Source organism: Mytilus galloprovincialis, chromosome 13 (assembly GCF_965363235.1).
Source record: "Mytilus galloprovincialis chromosome 13, xbMytGall1.hap1.1, whole genome shotgun sequence".
NCBI classification, from domain to species: domain Eukaryota; kingdom Metazoa; phylum Mollusca; class Bivalvia; order Mytilida; family Mytilidae; genus Mytilus; species Mytilus galloprovincialis.
This window is the reverse complement of record NC_134850.1, coordinates 17120508-17144520: the sequence shown is the minus strand read 5'-3', so window position 1 is coordinate 17144520 and position 24013 is coordinate 17120508. Positions and strand designations below refer to the sequence as shown.

General features: G+C 31.0%; 1 protein-coding gene across 2 annotated transcripts in view; it reads right to left on the bottom strand.

Moving 5' to 3' along the window:
• LOC143057317 (putative N-acetylated-alpha-linked acidic dipeptidase) overlaps positions 1-22973 on the bottom strand; it is a 66906-nt gene extending 43933 nt beyond the window's left edge. Inside the window, exon 1 of one of the 2 annotated variants that reach the window (XM_076230611.1) lies at positions 22916-22973. Coding sequence is in view for 1 of the 2 variants with exons in the window: in XM_076230610.1 (XP_076086725.1) it covers positions 17548-17600 (53 nt within the window). In the remaining variant the exon portion in view is untranslated. Of the gene's footprint in view, positions 1-17547; positions 17632-22915 lie in introns of those variants that run through there. The other variant, XM_076230610.1, reaches the window with a different exon arrangement.
• Between the last annotated feature and the right edge of the window lie 1040 nt (positions 22974-24013).

The window sequence follows — 24013 nt, the reverse complement described above, 5'->3', positions numbered from 1 at the left end:
AAATTGAACAGCAAACTAATGCAAACTTCTCAGTTTTTTTTTATGATATTTGTAGAAATATCAATGACGGCCAAGTAATAGAGCTTGCTTCATTAACTTTCAATTATCTTCTCTGTTGTAGTATACAGCTATATTCTAGCTGATCAATTTATCAATAACAAATGTCCAAATCGACCAATTAACACAAATGCATTTCCTGCATACTAAACTATGACCTATTCATCAAATCTGCCATTCTTTTATGCAAGCTGCAAATAACTTTGAAATAAAAGCACATGGCTTAACTGCATGCAATACAATATGCTTAATATTACAATGAACATAGATGATGATGATGTTGTGCTGTTTAATGTCCATTGGAAAATTAAATGCATCTTCGAGATGAGAACATGAAAACATGATGTGAATTCAATATAAACTCTGCTTTGTACAAACTGACAAGCAAAGCCTTATTTTAGAAGTTTAATAGTATACAAAGAAACAGTCGGCTCAGGAAGACATACACACTTAAAATTATCAGGCTTTATTAACAATCTGCCTTCAAGACAACCTATTTGACTCATGCTTAGAGTTGACAACCTGTTTGACTCATGCTTAGAGTTGACAATCTGTTTAATTTATTCATGCTTAGAGTTGACAACCTGTTTAATTCATTCATGCTTAGAGTTGACAACCTGTTTGACTCATGCTTAGAGTTGACAACCTGTTTAATTTATTCATGCTTAGAGTTGACAACCTGTTTGACTCATGCTTAGAGTTGACAACCTGTTTGACTCATGCTTAGAGTTGACAACCTGTTTGACTCATGCTTAGAGTTGACAACCTGTTTGACTCATGCTTAGAGTTGACAACCTGTTTAATTTATTCATGCTTAGAGAAGAAGAGCACATACATGTACTTGATTTGACCCTGACATCGTAACAGCGCCACAATACCAGTCAGGTAGTTTTACAAAACAGAGAAAAATTAACATACAAAATAACAAACTAAGTGAAAAATTAACATACAAAATAACAAACTAAGTGAAAAATTAACATACAAAATATAGAACTAAGAGGAAAATTGAAAAAAACACAAGAAAAAAGAAAAGAGAATTTAACTATTGAGATGGTCAAATAATTAGTAAAGAATTGGGAAAGTGATAAAAAAAATTTGAAGTAACTTAATTTTTAATGAAAACTCCCATCCAAACCCTCGTTAAATACTTTTGTGCTGACTTGGGACATATAAAACACCATACAAATCAATCAACGTTATATAATTCCTCAAACAGACAAAAAATAAAGACCACTTTATCAAAATGTAGTATCGGCTTGCCAAAACTATCAAGTGAACCTAACAACCAGTAATCAAAGAAATTTCCAATAATATGGTGAATGAGCTCTCTAATTATGGAGGCTAATTTAGTCCTTATAGATAATGCTTTTTTAACACTCTAACCAACTACAGCAGAGTGACGATTCTAACATCTTGGAAAATCTATGATAGCCGTAATAACCTATCCTATCAAATTAGTGTCATTGATGTTCGGTCATCCATTAACTTAATCTCTAAACCGAAAACAAAATAACATAGATCTTAATATTTCGTCTGTGAGCCAACATCCTTTCCTGATGAAATTTCTACCAACGCCAACTTTGATATTTGTCGTAGAGTAATATATTTGGAAGAAATTGACAGCTTATTCATGCTGAAACGATGAAATGATATATTTGCATAACATATAAGCTTTTATGTGTCAGAAAAGGGATTCACTTGGGAATTTGTACAATATCCTCAACCCAGACATTTGCTCAATGTAATGCTGTGTCATTCAAATGCTATTCTAAACAAGACATAAAAGTCACTTTATTATTTATAATATATTGCTTGGCAACGAAAACAGTGAATAAATAATTCAATACTGCACTTTTTGGCCTGATTTAACACAGCTGAGAACACTTACAGTGCAATGCAGTGTCTATGCTATTTGTGTTTCAAAAAAGCACCAGGATCTTAGACTTAATGTCCCTATTTAACCCATGTAACTTTAGTTTCTGGTTAAAATAAGGTCAACTGAACAGTAATTAAATTAAAAAAAAATTCTATAAAACTTATAACCTGCATTTTGTATATCTACACCTACAAACTATTTAAAATGTTCCTACTTTTTTTCTATGCTTTTTGCAATAAAAGAGAGGTTAAAGATGCCATAAGGATATTCAAACTCATAATAAAATTGAGAATGGAAATTGGGAATGTGTCAAAGAGACAACACCTTGACCATAGAAAAGAATACAGCTGAAGGCCACCAATAGGTCTGCAACACAGCAAGAAAGAATGTCCTTTAACACAATTTCATACTATTCTCATGATTACTGCTGCATACATGTGCTCTTCTTATGATAAGGAATATGCCTTTTGACTTACTCATGAGTAAGAATGTCTTTTTACACTATTTTCATTATCACTTGATTAATTCCTGTCATCATGGTAATGTAATTACAATTAAAGACAAAAAATCATGATCAATTCTAATACATGTTATTTATATATATATGCATGCAAAGCATTAACATTTTGGTTTAAAACACTTAAACATGTCTTTCATGACTAACAATATTTCCAATCAATATAAAAGCATTTTTTGCTAGCAAATTTAACTTTGTTCTAACACTATATACAATCAAGTCTTGAGTAAGATGAAATTGTTGAATTAATTTGAATTTCTATTATTTAACAATATGCAATGTAGAAAAAATTCAAATTTCAAAATTTTCAACAACAAAAAATTCCCTGGTTTAGTAAATATTGACTTTCTTTATAAATTAATGAATGTTATATAATAATAATTCACTGTAGAATTTAATTCGTTTTATGCTGATATTTGAAATTATGCAGTATTAATTGTGATAACATTTCTCCTCATGTTTCCCATGACATTTTACTTAATATTTCTAGGAAAATTCAGTACAGCTTTAATGTTGAAACATTCCCCGGATAAATTCAATTATTTTCTGTCATATTTGCTGATATTAAATAAGAATCTGATAAGAGTTTTAATTTACTTCTGAAATTACATAGTTCATTTAATCTTCATAAAGTTAATTGCTTTTATCAATGCAGATTGAATTCATTCAACAGCGTAATTCACAGCAAATAGTTTTACAACAGCTGGAACTATACAGATATAAGAAGATTTGGTATGAGTGCCAATGAGACAACTCTTCATCAATGTCATAATTTGAAAAAGTAAACCGCTATAGGTCAAAGTATGGTCTTTAACACAGAGCCTTGGCTCACTGAACAGCAAGCTATAAAGGGCACACAGAACATTAAGCTATAAAGGGCACACTGAACAGCAAGCTATAATGGGCACACCGAACAGCAAGCTATTAAGGACACACCAAACAGCAAGCTATAAAACGCACGTCCACAAAACAGCAAGCTATAAAGGGTACACAAAAAAGCAATCTTTAAAGGGCACACCAAACAGCAAGCTATAAAGAACACACAACGAACAGCAAGCTATAATAAAGGGCACACCGAACAGCAAGCTATAAATTTGTATAGAATGTACATAAAAACTACAAATTGAAAAACTTTTTAAACATTATCTTAAAAATTTCCTTTCTTTACAAAATTAAAGGTGAGCAGCTGAAACCATTTTGAACACCCTGTAATTCAGATAGGGGGTACCCCCGCTTATATGCCCCCTCTAAAAAATAATAAAGCATGTAATTTATATTTAAAACTACTGCTATCTTTTGTCAAGGTACGGTCCTTTAAGTCTCCTGAGCGTCACCCACACCCTTTAATATCAAATCCTAATGATCTGCACCTGAGCTAAGAAAGTGGCAAACATTGTAAATTTAAGCAATAAATGTTCAACAATTTTTGATGTACAAAAAACAGAAGCCGCACTGTCTTTATATTTGCAATATTTCATCACATTAATCCTGACATAAGCTATGCAAATGTAATTAATCAAATAGTCAACAACCAGAATGTTACAAGATACTGTTACACTTAACTGGTCACTTAGTCGACCAATGATTTAGAAAATCTGATATATCGCACAAAGTCGCCTCTATCTGTCTTAATCAATTTTCATATTGATTTGATAGTACGTGTCAATAACAGCCAGATAGGAATCCAAACCATTGAACGGGAAGTATCATACACAAAGATTTTAATTAAGATTTTGTCAAGATTCATCAGATGACTATAAAATTCTCTGTAAGAGCCAGTTTTCTACGTTTAACAGATACTGTGAATTCATTTGATTTATTTTCGTGGATACAAATTTCCGTGAATTGAAGAATTCTTAGATTGTATTTTCATGGATATTTTGGTTTTGAATCCAACTGAGGGAATGATACTGATAAATGCATTGTACAATCATTGACATTGATGTCGAAATTACTGTAAACCATAAAAGAGGGACGAAAGATACCAAAGGGACAGTCAAACTCATAAATCTAAAACAAACTGACAACGCCATGGCTAAAAATGAAAAAGACAAACAGAAAAACAATAGTACACATGACACAACATAGAAAACTAAAGAATAAACAACACGAACCCCACCAAAAACTAGGGGTGATCTCAGGTGCTCCGGAAGGGTAAGCAGATCCTGCTCCACATGTGGTACCCGTCGTGTTGCTTATGTGATTACAAATCCGGTAAATAGTCTAATTCGGTAGGTCACATTCATGAAAGGGAAGGGGACTGTAGTTACGACGTAAGGAACATATCCGATATCATTTGTGAAACGGTTAATCCATAATGGTCAACCAACTCGTGATGGCGTCCGTAAAATTTACGAAGGGATGATTTCAACTTCACCATTTGGAACTCTTGGTTTAATAGCTTCCTTGTGAGCAGTAACCCTCTATCAAGAAAATCATGATAGGAAATGCAAGCATGGGAATATCGTATCAATTGGGAGATATATACCCCCTATGCAGGTGCTGCTGGAATGTTGCTATTTAAAAATATTTCAAAAACATAAAATTCGAAAATACTTTTTAAATTGTTTATCTAGAAAATCGATCAGCTTTTCGATTAAACACAGGATTAACAACTTGCATGCAGTAATTAATTTCACTATTGCATGCAGCAGCATTTATCTATAAAAATTTCTTAAATACTTTTTAAATTCTTAATCCTAAAAATCAACTTTTTGAATAAACACAGAATTAACAACTTGCATGCAGTAATCATTTTTACTATTGATTGAAAACAACAACTATTGTCATGTTCTGTTTAAATTGAAACAGCTCAACAGGATTACGGGGGAATAGAGGTTTAATGAGGACTGTCAATCTCGAGTTTTCTCCAAAATATTCTATATAGAGATGTATTATAAATGTCGAGAGCTTAATATAGAGTAATTTTTCTTCTGGGAGAAAGCAATTACTTAGAATTCAAGACATGGATTTCTTGAAATAAATCAGTTGGATAGATTCATTAAAGAATTTTCTAAAACTAATTGCAAACTTAATCATCAAATTTACAATGAAGTGCCTTTTTAGAAGACATCTACATTACGGAAACACAAAGTTGCCGCCAGATTTCGTCAAATATCAGACTATACAATAATTACTCCTATAAACTTAAGTTTCCTTTCCTAATCCAATTACTATGGAGACTTCGGTAAATTAACTTCTTGCTTCCCTATTATCACTATAGCTATATAGCTAAAAAAAAACATATTACCGTAGTTATTTGATATTTTTTTCTTCCTACACAAATCCATTTAAAAGAAACTTTTATTTACATTAAAGTTAGACATTTTAGAAATTACTTTTTCTGTCTACGTACTAACTGCCATGTAAAGATCCCCACACTGTTGCAAAATGTTCCACTTGCACAGTTTAAATGAGTAATAAAATTGTGGGTTAAATGTGTCATTGTGGTACAACTGGTCAAAGTCCTATAACTCCCATTAAGGACAGTTAACAATATGTACAACTTAAATTGATGGCAAACAACAGTACCAAGTATAAGAGATAACTGTAAAATGGTCTCAGAGGAGTTGCATTGACAAGGTGTTATTGTTACATTTCTAGAAAAAAAATAATCAAAGTGCCATAACTCCTGTGAAGATGGTCTATTTAAGATGGTTGTACAACAAATAGAATCATGTATGAGAGCTTATTGTCAATTCAAATGATCCCAGAGTTGGGTTCACCAGTTGTCACAGTCATACATACCGGTAGTACATTTTTGTAATACTTAAAAATATAGTCAAAGTCCCATAATCCTGTAAAATAAAAGCTGAAAACATTTGAATCCTTTGAAACGTTTTAGCTTTCTTCTTTGTACATATATATATGCATAATAAAACTTAAAATTTGTTGGTTCAATTTTAAATTTAATTTGATCTTTGATAAAATGAGTCAATTATAGTCCACAATTAAGTTTTACATTTTCTGGTACATAAAGATACTAAAACACAAAGCCAAAAAAAATGCTTAATCTTAAGATAGATAACTCAAGACTTTAGCTATAATGTATACAATACTATCATGACTATGACCATTTAATCAGAATATACATTAACTTAACCCAAAATTCCCAAATCTGTCGTAAAGACTTTCTGTTTTTACTTTGTATCTATTTAGTTTCTATTGATTGACCAAAGTAGATGCTAACATGACCATAAAAAGGTTTTATAGGGTAATAACAGTAGTTATTTACTGTATAATCAATATTAAGTCAAATATAAGGTGAACTGGATTAATCGTGTAATACCATATAACATCTTCCCAAGACAGCAAAGTATAAAACTTGGGTGGACTGCTTTGGACTGGACTCTTTGAACTGATCCATGAATAGGACTGAATATGACTTCAGATCTTGGCTGAAAAGCACTTTCCTGTCGATTAATCAGAATGAGATGACATTATCACATCTTTTCTTTATTTAAGAATTTAAAGCTCCTTTTTGTAAATTTATTGGGGTGTATATTAGCATTGACCAAAGTACAAGTTGTATGAAGCAGGGAAGCGCTTCATTCTTAAAAATTTGCACACAGTCTATGCTTTTACAACCCTATAAAATTACTAAAAGAAGCATTCAATACTTATAATTACATTTTTTGCTTGGATCCTGAAAACAAAATTCTTTTTCTTTGATTGGCATGATTGGCCTGTGCACTTTATTGTGGAAGCTGGTGTCATCATGAACAATTCATTTAATTTTGAAATAAATGTCAACTTCAGAAATGCTGAATGACACCAGATTGATGTCAGCCAATCAAAAAATAAAGTATTATAATTTATTATACATGTCGTGTGATTATTATTTCATAATTGAGAGAAGATAATAAAATTCTGCATTAAATAAATTAAGACACTAATTGTACAACAAAAATTGTTTAAATGCTGTCAAGTCCAGTAGTCCAGTCCATTCCTGTCAATATTTTACACTTTGCCTCTCAAGAGGCCCAACATTTATATTTTATTTGATTATTTGTTGTTTTTTATTACTTTAGGTCTGGAAATTAATTCAATCACTAAGATAAACATCCTAACTATTAGCCTTTAAATGGCCATTTGTACGAAAATAATTTGATATTTTATAATAGGAATTACACTAAGATTCCATCACTAAATCCTGTTTAAATAACCACATTTACGTTTTCATCCCCAGACTGTTTTAAAAGTATCTGAAATTCAATTGTCCAGAGGAGAGAAATGCCATTTCTGACAACATTCAGTTATAATTGACTCTATTCTTGGTGTTCCCTAGAAAGGAGGCTGATACAGAGAAAATTTAGTATACAATTGTTACACAATGCAATGAAAACATTTCTAGTAATTCACAGCCAAAACATTAAAAGGTTTCTACTTTTAAGATGCTCATGCAAATACACTTTTATCTTATGCCGTTTCATTGCAAAATAATGATTCTAATTACAGCATAAATGTGTAAAGGTTGGAACTGGGAAACATTTAAGCTACCAGTGCAATGTTCAAATTTAAATTGTTGTAAAATTCAATATGAATTCAAGAATTATTTATTTACTTATATGTAATATAAGTATTGTTTATACAAACAGAAAAGCCATTTCAGTTTACAAGTAATTATTTTATGATAAAGATGCTGACATCATGGATCCAATTAATTAACATACACAAACCACTTGTTATATCTTGAGGTTGATTAGTCTAACATTTGACACTTTGAAGTTACAATTGGAATCTCACTAGGAGGCACACTAATCTTTTCTTAATCAGATACATGTCACAAACAATCACTGTAGGAGAGGAAAGCAGAATATGATACCAGATCTCTTTAATACTGATTACACAATAAATAGTATATTATTTGAGGGTCAGTAGGTCAGTCTCCTCCCCCTGGATGTTAGATGTACCCAATCTGTGTGTAAAGCCAATTGCATGGTCTTTGCATAATCAGTTTCTTGGTTCATAGCAGTCTGACTAGTTGATGGAGTTTTACAGTGCTATTATTCATTTACCTCCCACCTTCCCCTTCCTAACACCTTCAGTATTGTTTCATGACTAGAGAAACAACTCAGCTTAAACTAGTGATATATATTTTTCTTTATTTCAGTTTTTCCTTAATGGATTTTATCACTGGTCATTTCTAAAATTTCATTCATCCCCAAGCATTTCGGGGACAAATTTTATCAAATTTATTCCAGTGCCAGTTTGATAGACCCCTGCTACTTCACTAGTACATGGGCTATCCCCCAGGCAGACCCTTGCACTACCGGGCTGCCGATGAGACGCCTAGTCTCATCACCTAAGTGGAGAACCCTCGCTTCACATTCCACGGCTGCCGCATTGTCGGGCAGGCAAGTTCTTCCTTACACTGAAGGTTGCAAGCTGACTTGCTCAGGCAGGAACTCAAAATTCCGTTTGTATGCTGCGAGTGTTTCTCAAGGGGCAAAATTAAATGATTTTTTATAAATATTATTATTTATTCTAACTGTCTTCCTGCTTTAAGCCAGTATGATTTGCTGAGACTATGTTTTGGTTTACACACAGAAACCCCTTATATTTGCCTTGTTTTTTGTTTTGGAGCAGTTATTTGGTCTTTTTTGCTCATTTATGTGGGCTAGCTATCAAATTGCCATGCTGACTTTAATTGAGATTTGCTATATCAGGATCCCTCAACAGTTACACAAACAAAAGAATACACGACCTCCTACTGAAACTACAGAAATAATATTCCCACTATGAGACTACAAGAAATATATAATAAGAGTCTACAAGAAAATACAATAGAACATTACAAGAAACTACAATATGAGATAGCAGAATACAAACACCTTTGAAGTTTTGTATAAATTTCTAGTAACAGATATTTTCTATTTTCTAGTTTATCAATTATAACTTTTATAGCAATACAATATTTTTCTGGCCTCCAGTCCTTTTTGACATAATATCTCAGAAACATATTAAACGCCTACATTAAGGACTGATAATTATGAAACTTGCACAAAACAACTCCTTTCTATCTAGTCGCCTCGAGAAAAAAGGATGAGTGTCACAGGAGGTCAAGATCAACAACATTACAATGAATAATATAAGAGAAAACAAATTAAATAAAGATCTCAATTCACCATGAATTATCCTCAGTTATGGAATTCTTATCCAATTTCTGTTATTCAATTATATTTAATTGTATTGCTAGTAACTTTATAGCTCAATATTGCATGAATACAAAAACATTTACATGCTGCATGTGTGTCGAACATGTGAACAATTCCCCAAATGATTTGATTTTCTTAGAAAATGGATTAATTCCATGAACTAAATTTGATATCACTGCCATTTTTATCAATTTAAAACTTTTAAATCCATATTTTTTATACTGTCAAGATATTTTAAACCTTTTTAGCTCACAAAGTGTTTTGAAACAGAAATGGATTTAATTGCAGATGATTACACCTTAAAAAAAAAACATGTGAACATATTCCCCAAATGATTCAATATTACATGTACTTCAAAAATTGTACATGGCATTTATATCAATCTTATGTTATTAAAGTCAGGCTTAATTTTTTAATTTCTAAGCTCATGCACATAGTATTTTTAAATAGCTAGATAAAAATGATTTTATTGAAGAAATTCCCAAAATGATTCAATATTGTGCAGGTACTTAAAAAATCCATTAATTCCATGCAATAAATGTATATATCAATTATAATCTTTATTATAAATCAACAGTTTCATAAATATTAATACTGTCAAGATTTGTTTGATTTTTTAATCCCACAAAGTGTTTTCAAACAGATATGGATTTTATTGCAGATTATTAATCTTTTACAAAATATGAAACTGTCAAAATTAAGCTGTATACATGAATTTTATAAAATGAATTAAGAATTCATGATCTTGTCATTGATTGTTTATCATCATATAAATGATATAGATATAGGAAGATGTGGTATTTATAAGTGCCAATGAGACAACTCTCCATCCAAGTATCAATTTATAAAAGCAAATCATTATCGGTCAAAGAACTGCCTTCAACACAGAGCCTTGGTTCACACAGAATAGCAAGCTATAAAGGGCACAAACAATTATTAGTGTAAAACCATTCAAATGGAAAAAAACAACTGTCTAATCTATATAAAACCAACGGTCTAATCTATATAAAAACCAACGGTCTAATCTATATAAAACAAACGGTCTAATCTATATAAAGTACTTAAATTACTCATAATAAAAATTTTATAATTATATGAGTGTAAATCAACCTAAGTATAATAAAAGATATTACAACCAAACCAACTGGTCACTTTAAATGTCCCTATTGTATTGTCAATGTTTCAATCTGGTTGAACAATAGCTACAGGTAAACGGTAACACCCATAGTCAACTCACTGTAATCTTATCTTAGAAATCATCCTTTAAAAATAAAACTGATGTGTGCATGGTCAAATCAGGCCTCATTTTACACTACTGCCTAGTTAAGATTTGGTAATTGTTTAAATAAACCTTACACTTAAGGTACATCACAAGTATATATTTTTTGAGACAGAATTTTTTCATAATTTGCCAAAATGAAGATTTTATTATGCTCTTTTCAAAAATTTAATAAAAAGTATGGGTCACCCTGCTATTTAAAGCTATGGGTCGTTGAAAATTGCCAAAATTTGGTTAGTTTGTTCATAAAAAAACACATTAGTGTGCATAAAAAAAATTCTATGAGATAGAATTTTGAAATAAATTGTGAGAAGAAAGGTTTCATAATATGTTTTAAGAAAATAAAAAGAAAACATGGTGTCACCGAACTTGTTTTCTTGCTACAAGTAAAAATAAAAAATTTCCCTATTAGCGCAGTATAAATTTTGTACTAAAAGAGTTATTTCCCCTTAATTGGCTCATTTAAAAAAAAATATTTTTATACCAAAAAAATTGATATTTGTTAAAATATTTTGAATAATACGATTAATTAACAATTTGTCTTCAAATAGAAACAAGAGTGCACACACTGAAATGTCTCGCCTTCTTTACTAATCATTGAAATTATGTTGATAGTCCTAAGTATAAAGCTTTATTACAACTGTCACATAAACTTAACATAAACCAAGATAGCTAAACAAAGACCAATGAACCATGAAAATAAGGTCAAGGTCAGATGAACCATGCCAGGCAGACATGTACAGCTAACAAAGCTTCCATACAACAAATATAGTTGACCTATTACTTATAGTTTTAGTAAGAAAAATAGACCAAAACACAAAAACTTAACACTGTGCAATGAACCGTGCAATTGAGGTCATGGTCAAATAAACCTGCGGGACTGACATATAGATCATTATATATTTCCATACACCAAATATAGTTGACCTTTGGCATATAATATTAGATAAAAAGACCAAAACTTAAAAACTTAACTTTGACCACTGAACCATGAAAATGAGGTCAAGTTCAGATGACATCTACCCGCTAGACATGTACACCTTACAATCATTCCATACAACAAATATAGTAGACCTATTGCATAAAGTATGAGAAAAACCGACCAAAACACAAAAACTTAACTATAACCACTGAACCATGAAAATGAGGTCAAGGTCAGATGACACCTGCCAGTTGGACATGTACACCTTCCAGTCCTTCCATACACCAAATATACTAGCCTTATTGCTTATAGTATCTGAGATATGGACTTGACCACCAAAACTTAACCTTGTTCACTGATCCATGAAATGAGGTCGAGGTCAAGTGAAAACTGTCTGACGGGCATGAGGACCTTGCAAGGTACGCACATACCAAATAAAGTTACCCTATTACTTATAATAAGAGAGAATTCAACATTACAAAAATTCTGAACTTTTTTTTCAAGTGGTCACTGAACCATGAAAATGAGGTCAAGGACATTGGACATGTGACTGACGGAAACTTCGTAACATGAGGCATCTATATACAAAGTATGAAGCATCCAGGTCTTTCACCTTCTAAAATATAAACCTTTTAAGAAGTTAGCTAACGCTGCCGCCGTAGCCGCCGCCATAGCCGCCGCCGTTGCCGCCGCCGGATCACTATCCCTATGTCGAGCTTTCTGCAACGAAAGTTGCAGGCTCGACAAAAAACAGTCTAACTATTGAATTGCAAATCTGTCTCCAAATTTGCAGATTTAGGCAAATAATTAGACCAATTTTGTAATGCGATTGTGCAATCCAAGAAGGCGGTATACCATGAATCTACCTTAATCATATCATAATATTATCAGTTTATTATAATTAACACAGATCTTCTTAGAATTCACATTACAATATATTATCAGATATCATATTGAAATTTTTAAATTTAAATAAAATATCAAATAAGAGAATTTAAATTTGGTTTTTCAAGTAGAAATGGTCATTTTCTTTATAAACCATATAAATAAAAGTCTGCATTTAATAAATAAAACTAATACTCACTTAACAAATGACAAATAACACGTAAAGCCTCGTAAACATATTTGGTTAAACAACCAGAATATCAACTGAAGAGATATAATTACTCTTCATGCTCTTTCGTATACATTCATACATTCTGTGGTTAAAAAAAAGATAAATCTTTTATTAACCGTTTTCTATTAGTTTTCCATTTCTACTGTTATTTTTGCCGGAAAAAATCAATGTGTAGTCATATAACTTCTGCAAAAGATAATGTCAAGTCTACAAATTTTTGGGATGTAATACCTAGATCAAACAAAGATTAGACAAAAACAAGCATCGGTTAACACAACGTCTAGTCAATAGAATTAAGGCACTTATTTTTAGCTCACTACACACAACGAACACTTTACAATGCTTTAATTCAATTTTGCCTATAGTCAAAGAGAATTGAAAAATGATACTAAAAGGACATTCTAATCAACATTTATCAAAAGTCAAATAAAAAAAAGATCAACAAACAACAGAGTAGACAAAACACAACAAACAACAGAGTAGACAAAACACAACAAACAACAGAGTAGACAATTAAAACACAACAAACACTCAGAGTAGACAAAACACAACAAACAACAGAGTAGACAAAACACAACAAACAACAGAGTAGACAAAACACAACAAATAACAGAGTAGACAATTAAAACACAACAAACACTCAGAGTAGACAAAACACAACAAACAACAGAGTAGACAAAACACAACAAATAACAGAGTAGACAAAACACAACAAACAACAGAGTAGACAATTAAAACACAACAAACACTCAGAGTAGACAAAACACAACAAACAACAGAGTAGACAAAACACAACAAACAACAGAGTAGACAAAACACAACAAATAACAGAGTAGACAAAACACAACAAACAACAGAGTAGACAATTAAAACACAACAAACACTCAGAGTAGACAAAACACAACAAACAAAAGAGTAGACAAAACACAACAAACAACAGAGTAGACAAAACACAACAAACAAAAGAGTAGACAAAACACAACAAACAAAAGAGTAGACAAAACACAACAAACAACAGAGTAGACAAAACACAACAAACAAAACTAAAGACTGAAAAAGAAGAACCCCACAAAAAATGGGGATAATCTTTTGTGCTGCAGAAAGGTAAGCATATCATGCTCCACACGTAAAACCCTTAGTGTCAACCTGCCTAATTTAGAAGGAACCAACAAAACTGTTCGCTCCAATTTTTATCCCTTTTTCACATATCAATTTTGAAAAAAAATTGGCTCTTTGATTGTGTAAATGTATAATATTTATAAGTCTCATGATCAAACAAGAGCCAACAGCTTCATGGTCCACTTTACAGGTTGAGAAGGATGGACAACTTTAAGTTGCCCCAAAGTGCTATATTCCCATTCAGGAAAATGGCAAAATTCATCTAGATTATAGCATGTATTAACCAGGTGCTCCGCAGGGCGCAGCTTTATACGACCGCAGAGGTCGAACCCTGAACAGTTGGGGCAAGTATGGACAAAACATTCTAGCGTGATACAGCTCTGAATTTGGATTGTGATCAAATTTTTGACATTACATGGTTTTTTTTTACACAAAACAAATGTCAAGATTTTACAAATTTTACAATTAAAGATTTCTTCTTCAAACTTTTTAAATCTAAAATTAAATAGTTGACACAGCATAGGTTTCTGACACAGAATGAATGTGGTCTAATGAACTTAAAAGTTTGTTTTTGCCTTTTAGCAATTCACTATGCTGTTGAATATTAATCCTCTCAAAAAAATGTTTGAAGAAATTTTCTTTTTATTTATGAAATCTGAAATGAGAAAAATTTAACCCCCCCCCTTTTTTTTCACATCCCCGTTTCCCTTTTTCCAAAACTGATATCAATTCAAATTTCTAATGGAGTTTGCAACAATAACTACTCTTTTAAATACATCATAAAATATTAAAATGTAAAATAAAGTGCTTGTTATCACTGAATGGTAAAGATTGGTTGGTAGTAAAAGTGAATATACATTGTTTATTGTATAAAACAATAAAAAAAACTTCATCAGCAACATTTTATATTGGCAAATTTCCAATGAAGTTATTTACATAAAGTTATTGGCAAATAAAAATAGAAAATGACATCATAGTCATGTCTGGCAAATGTCCAACATACATTATCTAAAAACATTTTAGATAAGATAAGGAAATAAGATGTAAAAAAACTGCTTGTTATCACTGAATGGTAAAGATTATTTTAATTTATCAGTTGGTAGTAAAAAGTGAGTGAATATACATTGTATATTGTATATAACAAAGATTTAAGTTGATTCTGGACAAAGAAAGATAACTCCAATTAAAAAAAATCTTGCTATTGCACAATATTTTGCAATTAGATATTTCTTGCTTACTATTCTGGACAAAGAAAGATAACTCTAATTAAAAAAAAAATTGCTATTTCACAATATTGTGCAATTAGATATTTCTTGCCATTGCGCAATACTGTGCAATTGAAAAGACTTGCTATTGCACAATACTTAATATAATAATTTTAGATCCTGATTTGGACCAACTTGAAAACTGGGCCCATAATAAAAAATCTAAGTACATTTTTGGATTCAGCATATCAAATTTAAGAACCCCAAGATTTCAATTTTTATTAAAAGTTTAATTTTGGACCCTTTGGACTTTAGTATAGACCAATTTGAAAATAGGACCAAAAATGAAGAATCACAGTTAGATTTGGTATATCAAAGAACCCCATATATTCAATTTTTGATGAAATCAAACAAAGTTTAATTTTGGACCCCGATTTGGACCAACTTGAAAACTGGGCCAATAATCAAGAATCTAAGTACATTTTTAGATTCAGCATATCAAAGAACCTAACTGATTCATTTTTTGTCAAAATCAAACTAAGTTTAATTTTGGACCCTTTGGACCTTAATGTAGACCAATTTGAAAACGGGACCAAAAGTTAAGAATCTACAAACACAGTCATGACAGTTAGATTCGGCATATCAAAGAACCCCAATTATTCAATTTTGATGAAATCAAACAAAGTTTAATTTTGGACCCTTTGGGCCCCTTATTCTGTTGGGACTAAAACTCCCAAAATCAATACCAACCTTCCTTTTATGGTCATAAACCTTGTGTTTAAATTTCATAGATTACTATTTACTTATACGAACGTTATGGTGCGAAAACCAAGAAAAATGCTTATTTGGGTCCCTTTTTGGCCCCTTATTCCTAAACTGTTGGGACCTAAACTCCCAAAATCAATACCAACCTTTCTTTTGTAGTCATTAACATTGTGTTTAAATTTCATTGATTTCTATTTACTTAAACTAAAGTTATTGTGCGAAAACCAAGAATAATGCTTATTTGGGCCCTTTTTTGGCCCCTAATTCCTAAACTGTTGAAACCAAAACTCCCAAAATCAATCCCAACCGTTCTTTTGTGGTCATAAACCTTGTGTCAAAATTTCATAGATTTCTATTCACTTTTACTAAAGTTAGATTGCGAAAACTAAAAGTATTCGGACGACGACGACGATGCAGACGACGATGCAGACATCGACGCAGACGAAGACGCCAACGTGATAGCAATATACGACGAAAATTTTTTCAAATTTTGCGGTCGTATAAAAATGAATAATTAAACTGAAATATTTATAATAAAGGGTTTATCTACTGGACTTGGTGTAATTTGACTAGGATTGTTGGTTTTCCTACAAATGTTTAGGTATTCTCTAACATATATGTCTAAGTTAAACAGGTGGAAAAAAACTTGAGACAACATGAACAACTCTCTTTTAAGTTAAAGTATAAACTCAGTATGTCTCAAAATGCAGTTTGATGCAACCAATTAACAATACAAACCAGAAACATTTAAAATGGCAGGTATGTATACACAACATATAACATTATCATATGATCATGACATCTCATACATGTCATAGTTATATTACTTTCAAATTATAAAAACCTCAAATTTGGCAATATTATTAGTTACTCATTATATTACTTATAGGGTCTTTTTCAATAATGAATGGGATACTTATTTCACATCAATATCTTTGGCTGTTATTTAATATTACTAAAAGTCTGGAAAAGCCCAAAGATAAAATATATTTTTAAAATATTGTTACTCAGACAACGAACAAAAATAGTCATCAGTTAAAACAAAATAATAATCAAGACCATTTAATTAAAATATATATAATTAATCTTAAAGAGAGAGTTTCAAATTAGATGTCAACCATAATAATGTTTAGTGTTTCCTAGCATGAAATCTAACTATCATGTAATACAGTTGAACATGTTGAAGCATTTAGCTCAAAATAATGGAAACTTCAATCTTTGTGCTTCATCATATAAAAAAGAATATGTTCAGATATGATTGCCAATGAGACAGACAACTCCCAACAAGAGACCAAATGACACAGAAATTATCATGTTCATTGATACTATTAAGGGTAAACAAAAGTGTCAATTCCCAAATTTTTAAGGGCATAACTTTCAAAAAAGAAATGTGCCTTGTACATGTATCAAATTGGAACTTGAACTTTTAATGCACTACAACAATTAATGCACTACAACATTTAATGATTCTTATTTAGGTGCTATTTTGCACAGTAACTCACAACTGTAAGACTTGATATCAAACATACTTACTTATCAAGTAAACTGTCCATGACTTTTTCAGACAATATTGAAATTGCTGTCATTATTCTCTTTAAACCATTTACCAAACTAGTAATCTATATAGTCATTCATTAATATGATTTCTTTTTTTCTATACCAATCAATCTTTTTTCCGAAAAAAGATATAAGCTTCCCAGTTAACTATAAGTTCGGCTCTGTTCTACTTGAAAATATGCTTTTTCACAATTTCAGATTTGTAAATTGAGTCCTCAAAATTGTTACATTTATAGTTAATTATAATGAAGTCAGTTGTCTTAACAAAACTAAAGTTGTTTTCAAGCTGCAAATAGTCATGATTATAATGCAATTAGATGCACTCACACCACATCTTCCTATATCTATGTATATCAACTATTTTCTCACAATTCTATAGTCCTTCAAGCATTGTCCTTCATCCTCACTATACCTGGATTTTTACATGAAAACCTTAATAATGACTTTTAACATTTGTTTTTGCAGCATTAGGTAAAATCCACTAATCAGGTCAAATATCGTTATAATAAAATAGTGATATTGCTTTTTTACCATAAGATATAAAATACTCTGACAAAATTTTTTCAATGTATAACTAAAAAGTTTCAGTGCAATCCAATTACTAAATAGCTTAAATTTGGTACCAATTTACCAAATACGACAGTCAGAGAATGTCCAGTCCATAGAAAGTAAAGCTTGAATGACAGGACAATTCCACACAGACTTAGATGTCCAATTTATATCTAATCCTTAGTGATAATTCGCCTCTAAAACAATGCAAGAACAAATGATCCTGTCGTATCTCATAAATATCTATGTTTTCTTATTCCAGCCAGAAGATTTCCTCATTTATCTCTTTCTCAGACTTTCGACTAAGCTTCAGCAACCGTGATATTTCACATTCAAACTAAGCAGTCTAGCTCTTTATAAATCTTGACTTTTGAAAAAAAATTATCAAATCCTCACTAAATAAGCATGAAAATAACACAACAAGCTTAAAGAATTCGGTCCTGTCGTTTTTCATTAAAATCTTTGTTTTCTTGTTAAACCGAGAAGATTTTCTCATTTATCTCTTTTAAAACTTTCGACTAGGATGCAGCAGTCAATAAAATTCAAATCTGAGTTTTGAAAGAAATTTATCAAATCCTTGGTAAATAAACATGAAAATAACACAACAAGCAAACGTATCCTGTCACTTTCTGTTTATTAGTCAATTCTTTTCAACTATGGTGCAGCAACCATGATATTTCACATCGAAACTTGAAAGCTTAAAGTATTCTATTTCTAAATTTTCAGTTTTCAAAAAAATTTATCAAATCCTTGGTAAATAGCATGAAAATAACACAACAAGCAATGCATCCTAGCTGTCACTTCCATTTATGTGTAAATTCTAAATGGAGAAACAAAAATTGAATCTTGACAAATAGTAAAAATCCATGTCAAGCATTGCATGATACTTGACATTTTCTTTATCATTTGAACTCAATTATAACAGTCTTTTATTCTCAAATTTCATGAAAACTGTAATTTAAGATAACTTGTTCTTTTACAAACTCAAAAGTCAAAGTTTCTTAGCATCCAATTACTCAAAGGTCTAAGGAAGACATTTTGTCTCAAACTACATTGTTAATTCATAAATGACTCCTTAGAATTCTTAATAAATCAAAAACGATTTCTTCGCATGCTAAGAAACCTTCAAATCAACAATGTTGTTTGAAATTACATACATACAACCAAATTATGGATTCCTCCTTTTCCCCAAACTATGGGAAAATCTCATTATTTCCCAAAAACCCTTAGGGATATCGCCAATCTTTAACTACATAGAAGTTAGGTGTTCTTTTGTAAATTAACAAAGGTGCCATAGAAAGCTGCTAAACAGACTATATAACAGGAAATATTGGTCTTGCTAATAGAATTATTCCCCGGTGTACGTTTAATAAGATTCACTCATTTCATACAATGGATGCCTATCTACTAAATAAGAAAAGTACACAGACGTAGGGGGTTTATACTGTCATAGACATTATTTTTCCAATTATTTTAGAAAATTAACAGCTGTTTCATTTGAAAATTGGTTCTACTGTTTCCTGGTTACAGACAGGATGTGGTCAATTTTGTTTTTTACCTTAAGTTATAAAATTCAACCTAAAACCTAGATTTGCAAAATGTTATATTAATAGTCACTTTTTTACACTAAAAAAGGAAACTTTTTAGTTTAAGGGATAATTTAATGCCAAAGATATGTTTCAAAATTTCTCCAATTTGCAAAATTGATGTTGAGTTTATATGTTTCACCTACTTAATTGATTATAATTTCAGCAAAAATATAAAAATGTATGAACAAAAATTCTCAATTAAGGGAAATAACTCCAATATCAATATTGAATGTATCAGTCATATTTGCAGTTTATATAGATATTGTATCACTGATAATTGTGTTCCCTATAATTTCTGACTACTTATCATATATATATATACTTTTTCAATTATAGGCACAAAACAAGAAAATTGGTAAACAAATTGTCATTTAAGGGCAAAAACCCTTATAAAAATTCAGTCTTCACAATGAAGCCCAAAGCTTTTTCTGGAAAATTTTGCATAGACTTTTAACATGCTTAAGACTTTGCCTGTTTTCTGATCTTTGATCTGATTGAACATTGTCTCTTTGACACATTCCCCCTATCCATTCTCTATACTATATTGGTCTGTCATTTTGTCTCTTTGACACATTCCCCCTATCCATTCTCTATACTATATTGGTCTGTCATTTTGTCTCTTTGACACATTCCCCCTATCCATTCTCTATACTATATTGGTCTGTCATTTTGTCTGTTGAATCAATTCTTACTGTAATAAGGCCAAAAAAAATTACAAGTCTGGGCTAGCAGGCATTTAATGGCCAAGTATGAAGACTGAGAAGTCCTTTGATAATATGTATCCATCACTGGTAGATTTTGAATAAATAATTTTGTTTTTTAATTATCTTGACTGAACCGTGGAATAAAATCTTTTTTTACAGATATTATCAATACTCTAATCAGAATCTGATTTTTCTTCTTTCAAATGATATTATTCTATCTACAACTGACATTTTTATTAATATTCTGATGCAAAAGCTTAAAAACATTTGCTCACAAAATCTCAATCAGTCCATTAAAATAAATAAAGATAACAAATTATTTATTCAGAAAATAAAAGCCGTCACTCACAGATGCCTTTTAATAATAATTAACAGCATCTATTTAAATATTCACATCATCAAGATTTTATTATTCCAGTTGTCAATTTCAAACGTAGCATTCCTGGTAATTCATTTCATGATTAACTACCATTGAAAAGCATATCAATTAAAAGTGACAATTTTACGATGACATTCTTCTATCATCACAATGAAATATAATATCAGGTTGGGTTTAAGATAACTATTTTGTGGGAGAGATGTTTTTAGCATTGATTTCACCATTATTGTAAATTGCTTTTGATCAAATTTCTGCGACAAATAGACAAAATTGCATCACGATTCAAAATTTAAAGAGAAATTGGGCAATTTGAGAAATCCTCAGCATGAAGTTGAAAATTGTAGTATTATGTTGAATTATTTTTATAGCTATTCTTTTTATCAAGAGGATATATATACGTAAACAAAATTAAACATGAATTCGGTTTTATGGATTACTATTTTTCTTTTGATTACAAAATAGAAGATTTTTTATTTTAGTTGGTTCCAATAAAAAATAGTTGTTAGTTGAGACAAAATCATTTTTTTTTAAGATACATCATGACAATTAAACTTTAGACAAAGATCTTTGTTGTATTTTGTTAAACACATCTATTTTTGGTGTTTACTTATACCAATTAAATCCAAAAAAAGAATCCTGCAAATAAAAGAAAATAAAATGCATGCTTTTTCATGCTAACACATTAACATGTTAACTTAACTTCAAAGAATCAGAAAACAGAGGCCCTAAAGAGCCTGTTTCACTCACCTAGATCTATGTGCATCTTCAACAATAATGGTAACACTCGAACATTGAAGACTATGTATAAGTCATGACTAAATAAAAATTGAGAATGGAAATGGGGAATATGTCAAAGAGACAACAACCCGACCAAACAGCAGACAACAACTGAAGGCCACCAATGGGTCTGCAACGCACCAAGATAATCCCGCACCAGGAGGTGGTCCTCAGCTAGACTCTTTTTTGTTGACCATGTTCTGCTGATTGTTTTTTCATCGTTTAACAGATTTTTTTCTGTTTTCGGTAATTTTTGTAAAAAAGGAAAAAAAAAGTCATTGAAGGACAATAACTCATTTAAAATTTTAAATCATCATTAGGGCAATAACTTCTTTTAAAAGAGTTGACTTACGTTTAAACAATGACAATGTTAACACATTTTTAGGATCTTGTCCTGCTGATTAATTTTGTCAATGAACTGTTCAAAGTATATATCTATTTAGCATTTAGGTTTATAAAATAAAAGACACAAAAAAACACCCAAAAAAATGTTAAAATTGTCCGATAAAGGAGTTGACTGAAGAATTGGGCCATATTCATGTAGACCTACATGTATTTGTCGATTTAAATGAAGCCTTCCTAATCATTTATGCTTAATCAATTTATAACTTTTATCTGTTTTCAAGATATTTATCATAGTGAAAAATGCAATAAATGATAAAAAATTGTCATTTAATAACTCCTAAAAGACTTTACAAACAATTTATGCAATACCAACTTGTTTGTAGATCTTGCCTTGTAGTTTGCTTTTTCTATTCAAGATTTTCTCTATCTATAGAGGTTTTCAAGATAAGAGACTTAATTTGCATTTTATCCCTGTTTTACTGTACATAATTTTACACCTAGATACCCACATGATCATGATGATGTTGCCAGATTAATTGTTCCAACTGCTCCAGTTGTTTCAGAAGAGAAATTATTGAAAAAGTTAACTGACAACAAACAAGGAACAACAAGGGACATCAACATGATCAAATGATCGGAGTAGCTCACTTGACCTGTTTTGCCAAGCTGCTGATCACAACTTAGACGGATAATCAAAGGAAACTTTCAGGAAAAGAATGATAACTCTTGAAGTTTAATATTTCACAATAACGAATGAATGTCGTAAAGCTTTAGATCATGTAGGTTAAGATTGTTCTGACATTTGAAAATCTGAATACCTAGATCAAAACATGCGTTCATTTTCAGCTAAAATTGAATAAATTTAAGGACATATTTACCTGTTAAAAATCAAAGAATTTTTTTAGAAGCTGGCAGGTATAAACATGATAAATGTATGGTATTGTGGTATTGTTAATACACATAACTATACAAAATGTACAGTACCGGTACACAAGTCTTACCTGCATAAAAAGTCCCTGATTCTTCATCAGCTTATCTTCATTTTCTGACTGTACAATTCTGTAAAAGAATAGAAAGAATTAGTGGCATGTGGCGTGGTCAAGAATAAGAATTTGGAAAAAAATTGTTTCTGCAGATCAAGGATGTTAAAAAGGGGGGCCCAAACTACATGAACTCTAGGAAAAATAAGTGGCTGTTTTCTGCTATTTGGTCAAGTTGTTGTTTGTTTGAAACAATCCACATTTCCATTCTCTATTTTATTAACATTAGTTCGACAAGTCTACATACTTTTACCAAATATATGCAATGCATATATGTAGCTCCATAAAGGTGCCCTGTCATATTCATAATTTGCTTATGTACATGTACATGATGTACAAGTTAAAAGTTGACACCTTCTGATGATCAGTAACCATCAATCATCATGATCATGGACATCAAGATTTAAAAATAATTTTAAAGAAAATAATATCATAGATTATTGTCCTGTTAAGTCTTTGATATGTGCATGTGTTGCAGGCTGTTATGAAAGGAGCATGTCTAGTGAATTTTCAAATATTTGTCATGATGAATATCTTATATATATATTTTATATATTCCTATGCTTGCATTCAATTTCCTATCATGATTTTCTTGATAGAGGGATGCTGCACACAAGAAAGCTATTAAACCAAGAGTTCCAAATAGTGAAGTTGAAATCATCCCTTCGTAAATTTTACGGACGCCATCACGAGTTGGTTGACCGTTATGGAATAACTGTTTCACAAATGGTATCAGATATGTTCCATACGTAGAAACTACAATCCTCTTCCCTTTTATGAATTTGACCTACCGAATTAGACTATTTACCTGTTTTGTTATCACATAAGCATAAACATAACGACGGGTGCCACATGTGGAGCAGGATCTGCTAACCCTTCTGGAGCACCTGAGATCACCCCGAGTTTTAAATGGGGTTCGTGTTGCTTATTCTTTAGTTTTCTATGTCATGTATGTTGTGTCATGTGTACTATTGTTTGTCTGTTTGTTTTTTTCATTTTTAGCCATGGCGTTGTCAGTTTGTTTTCGATTTATGAGTTTGACTGTTCCTCTGGTATCTT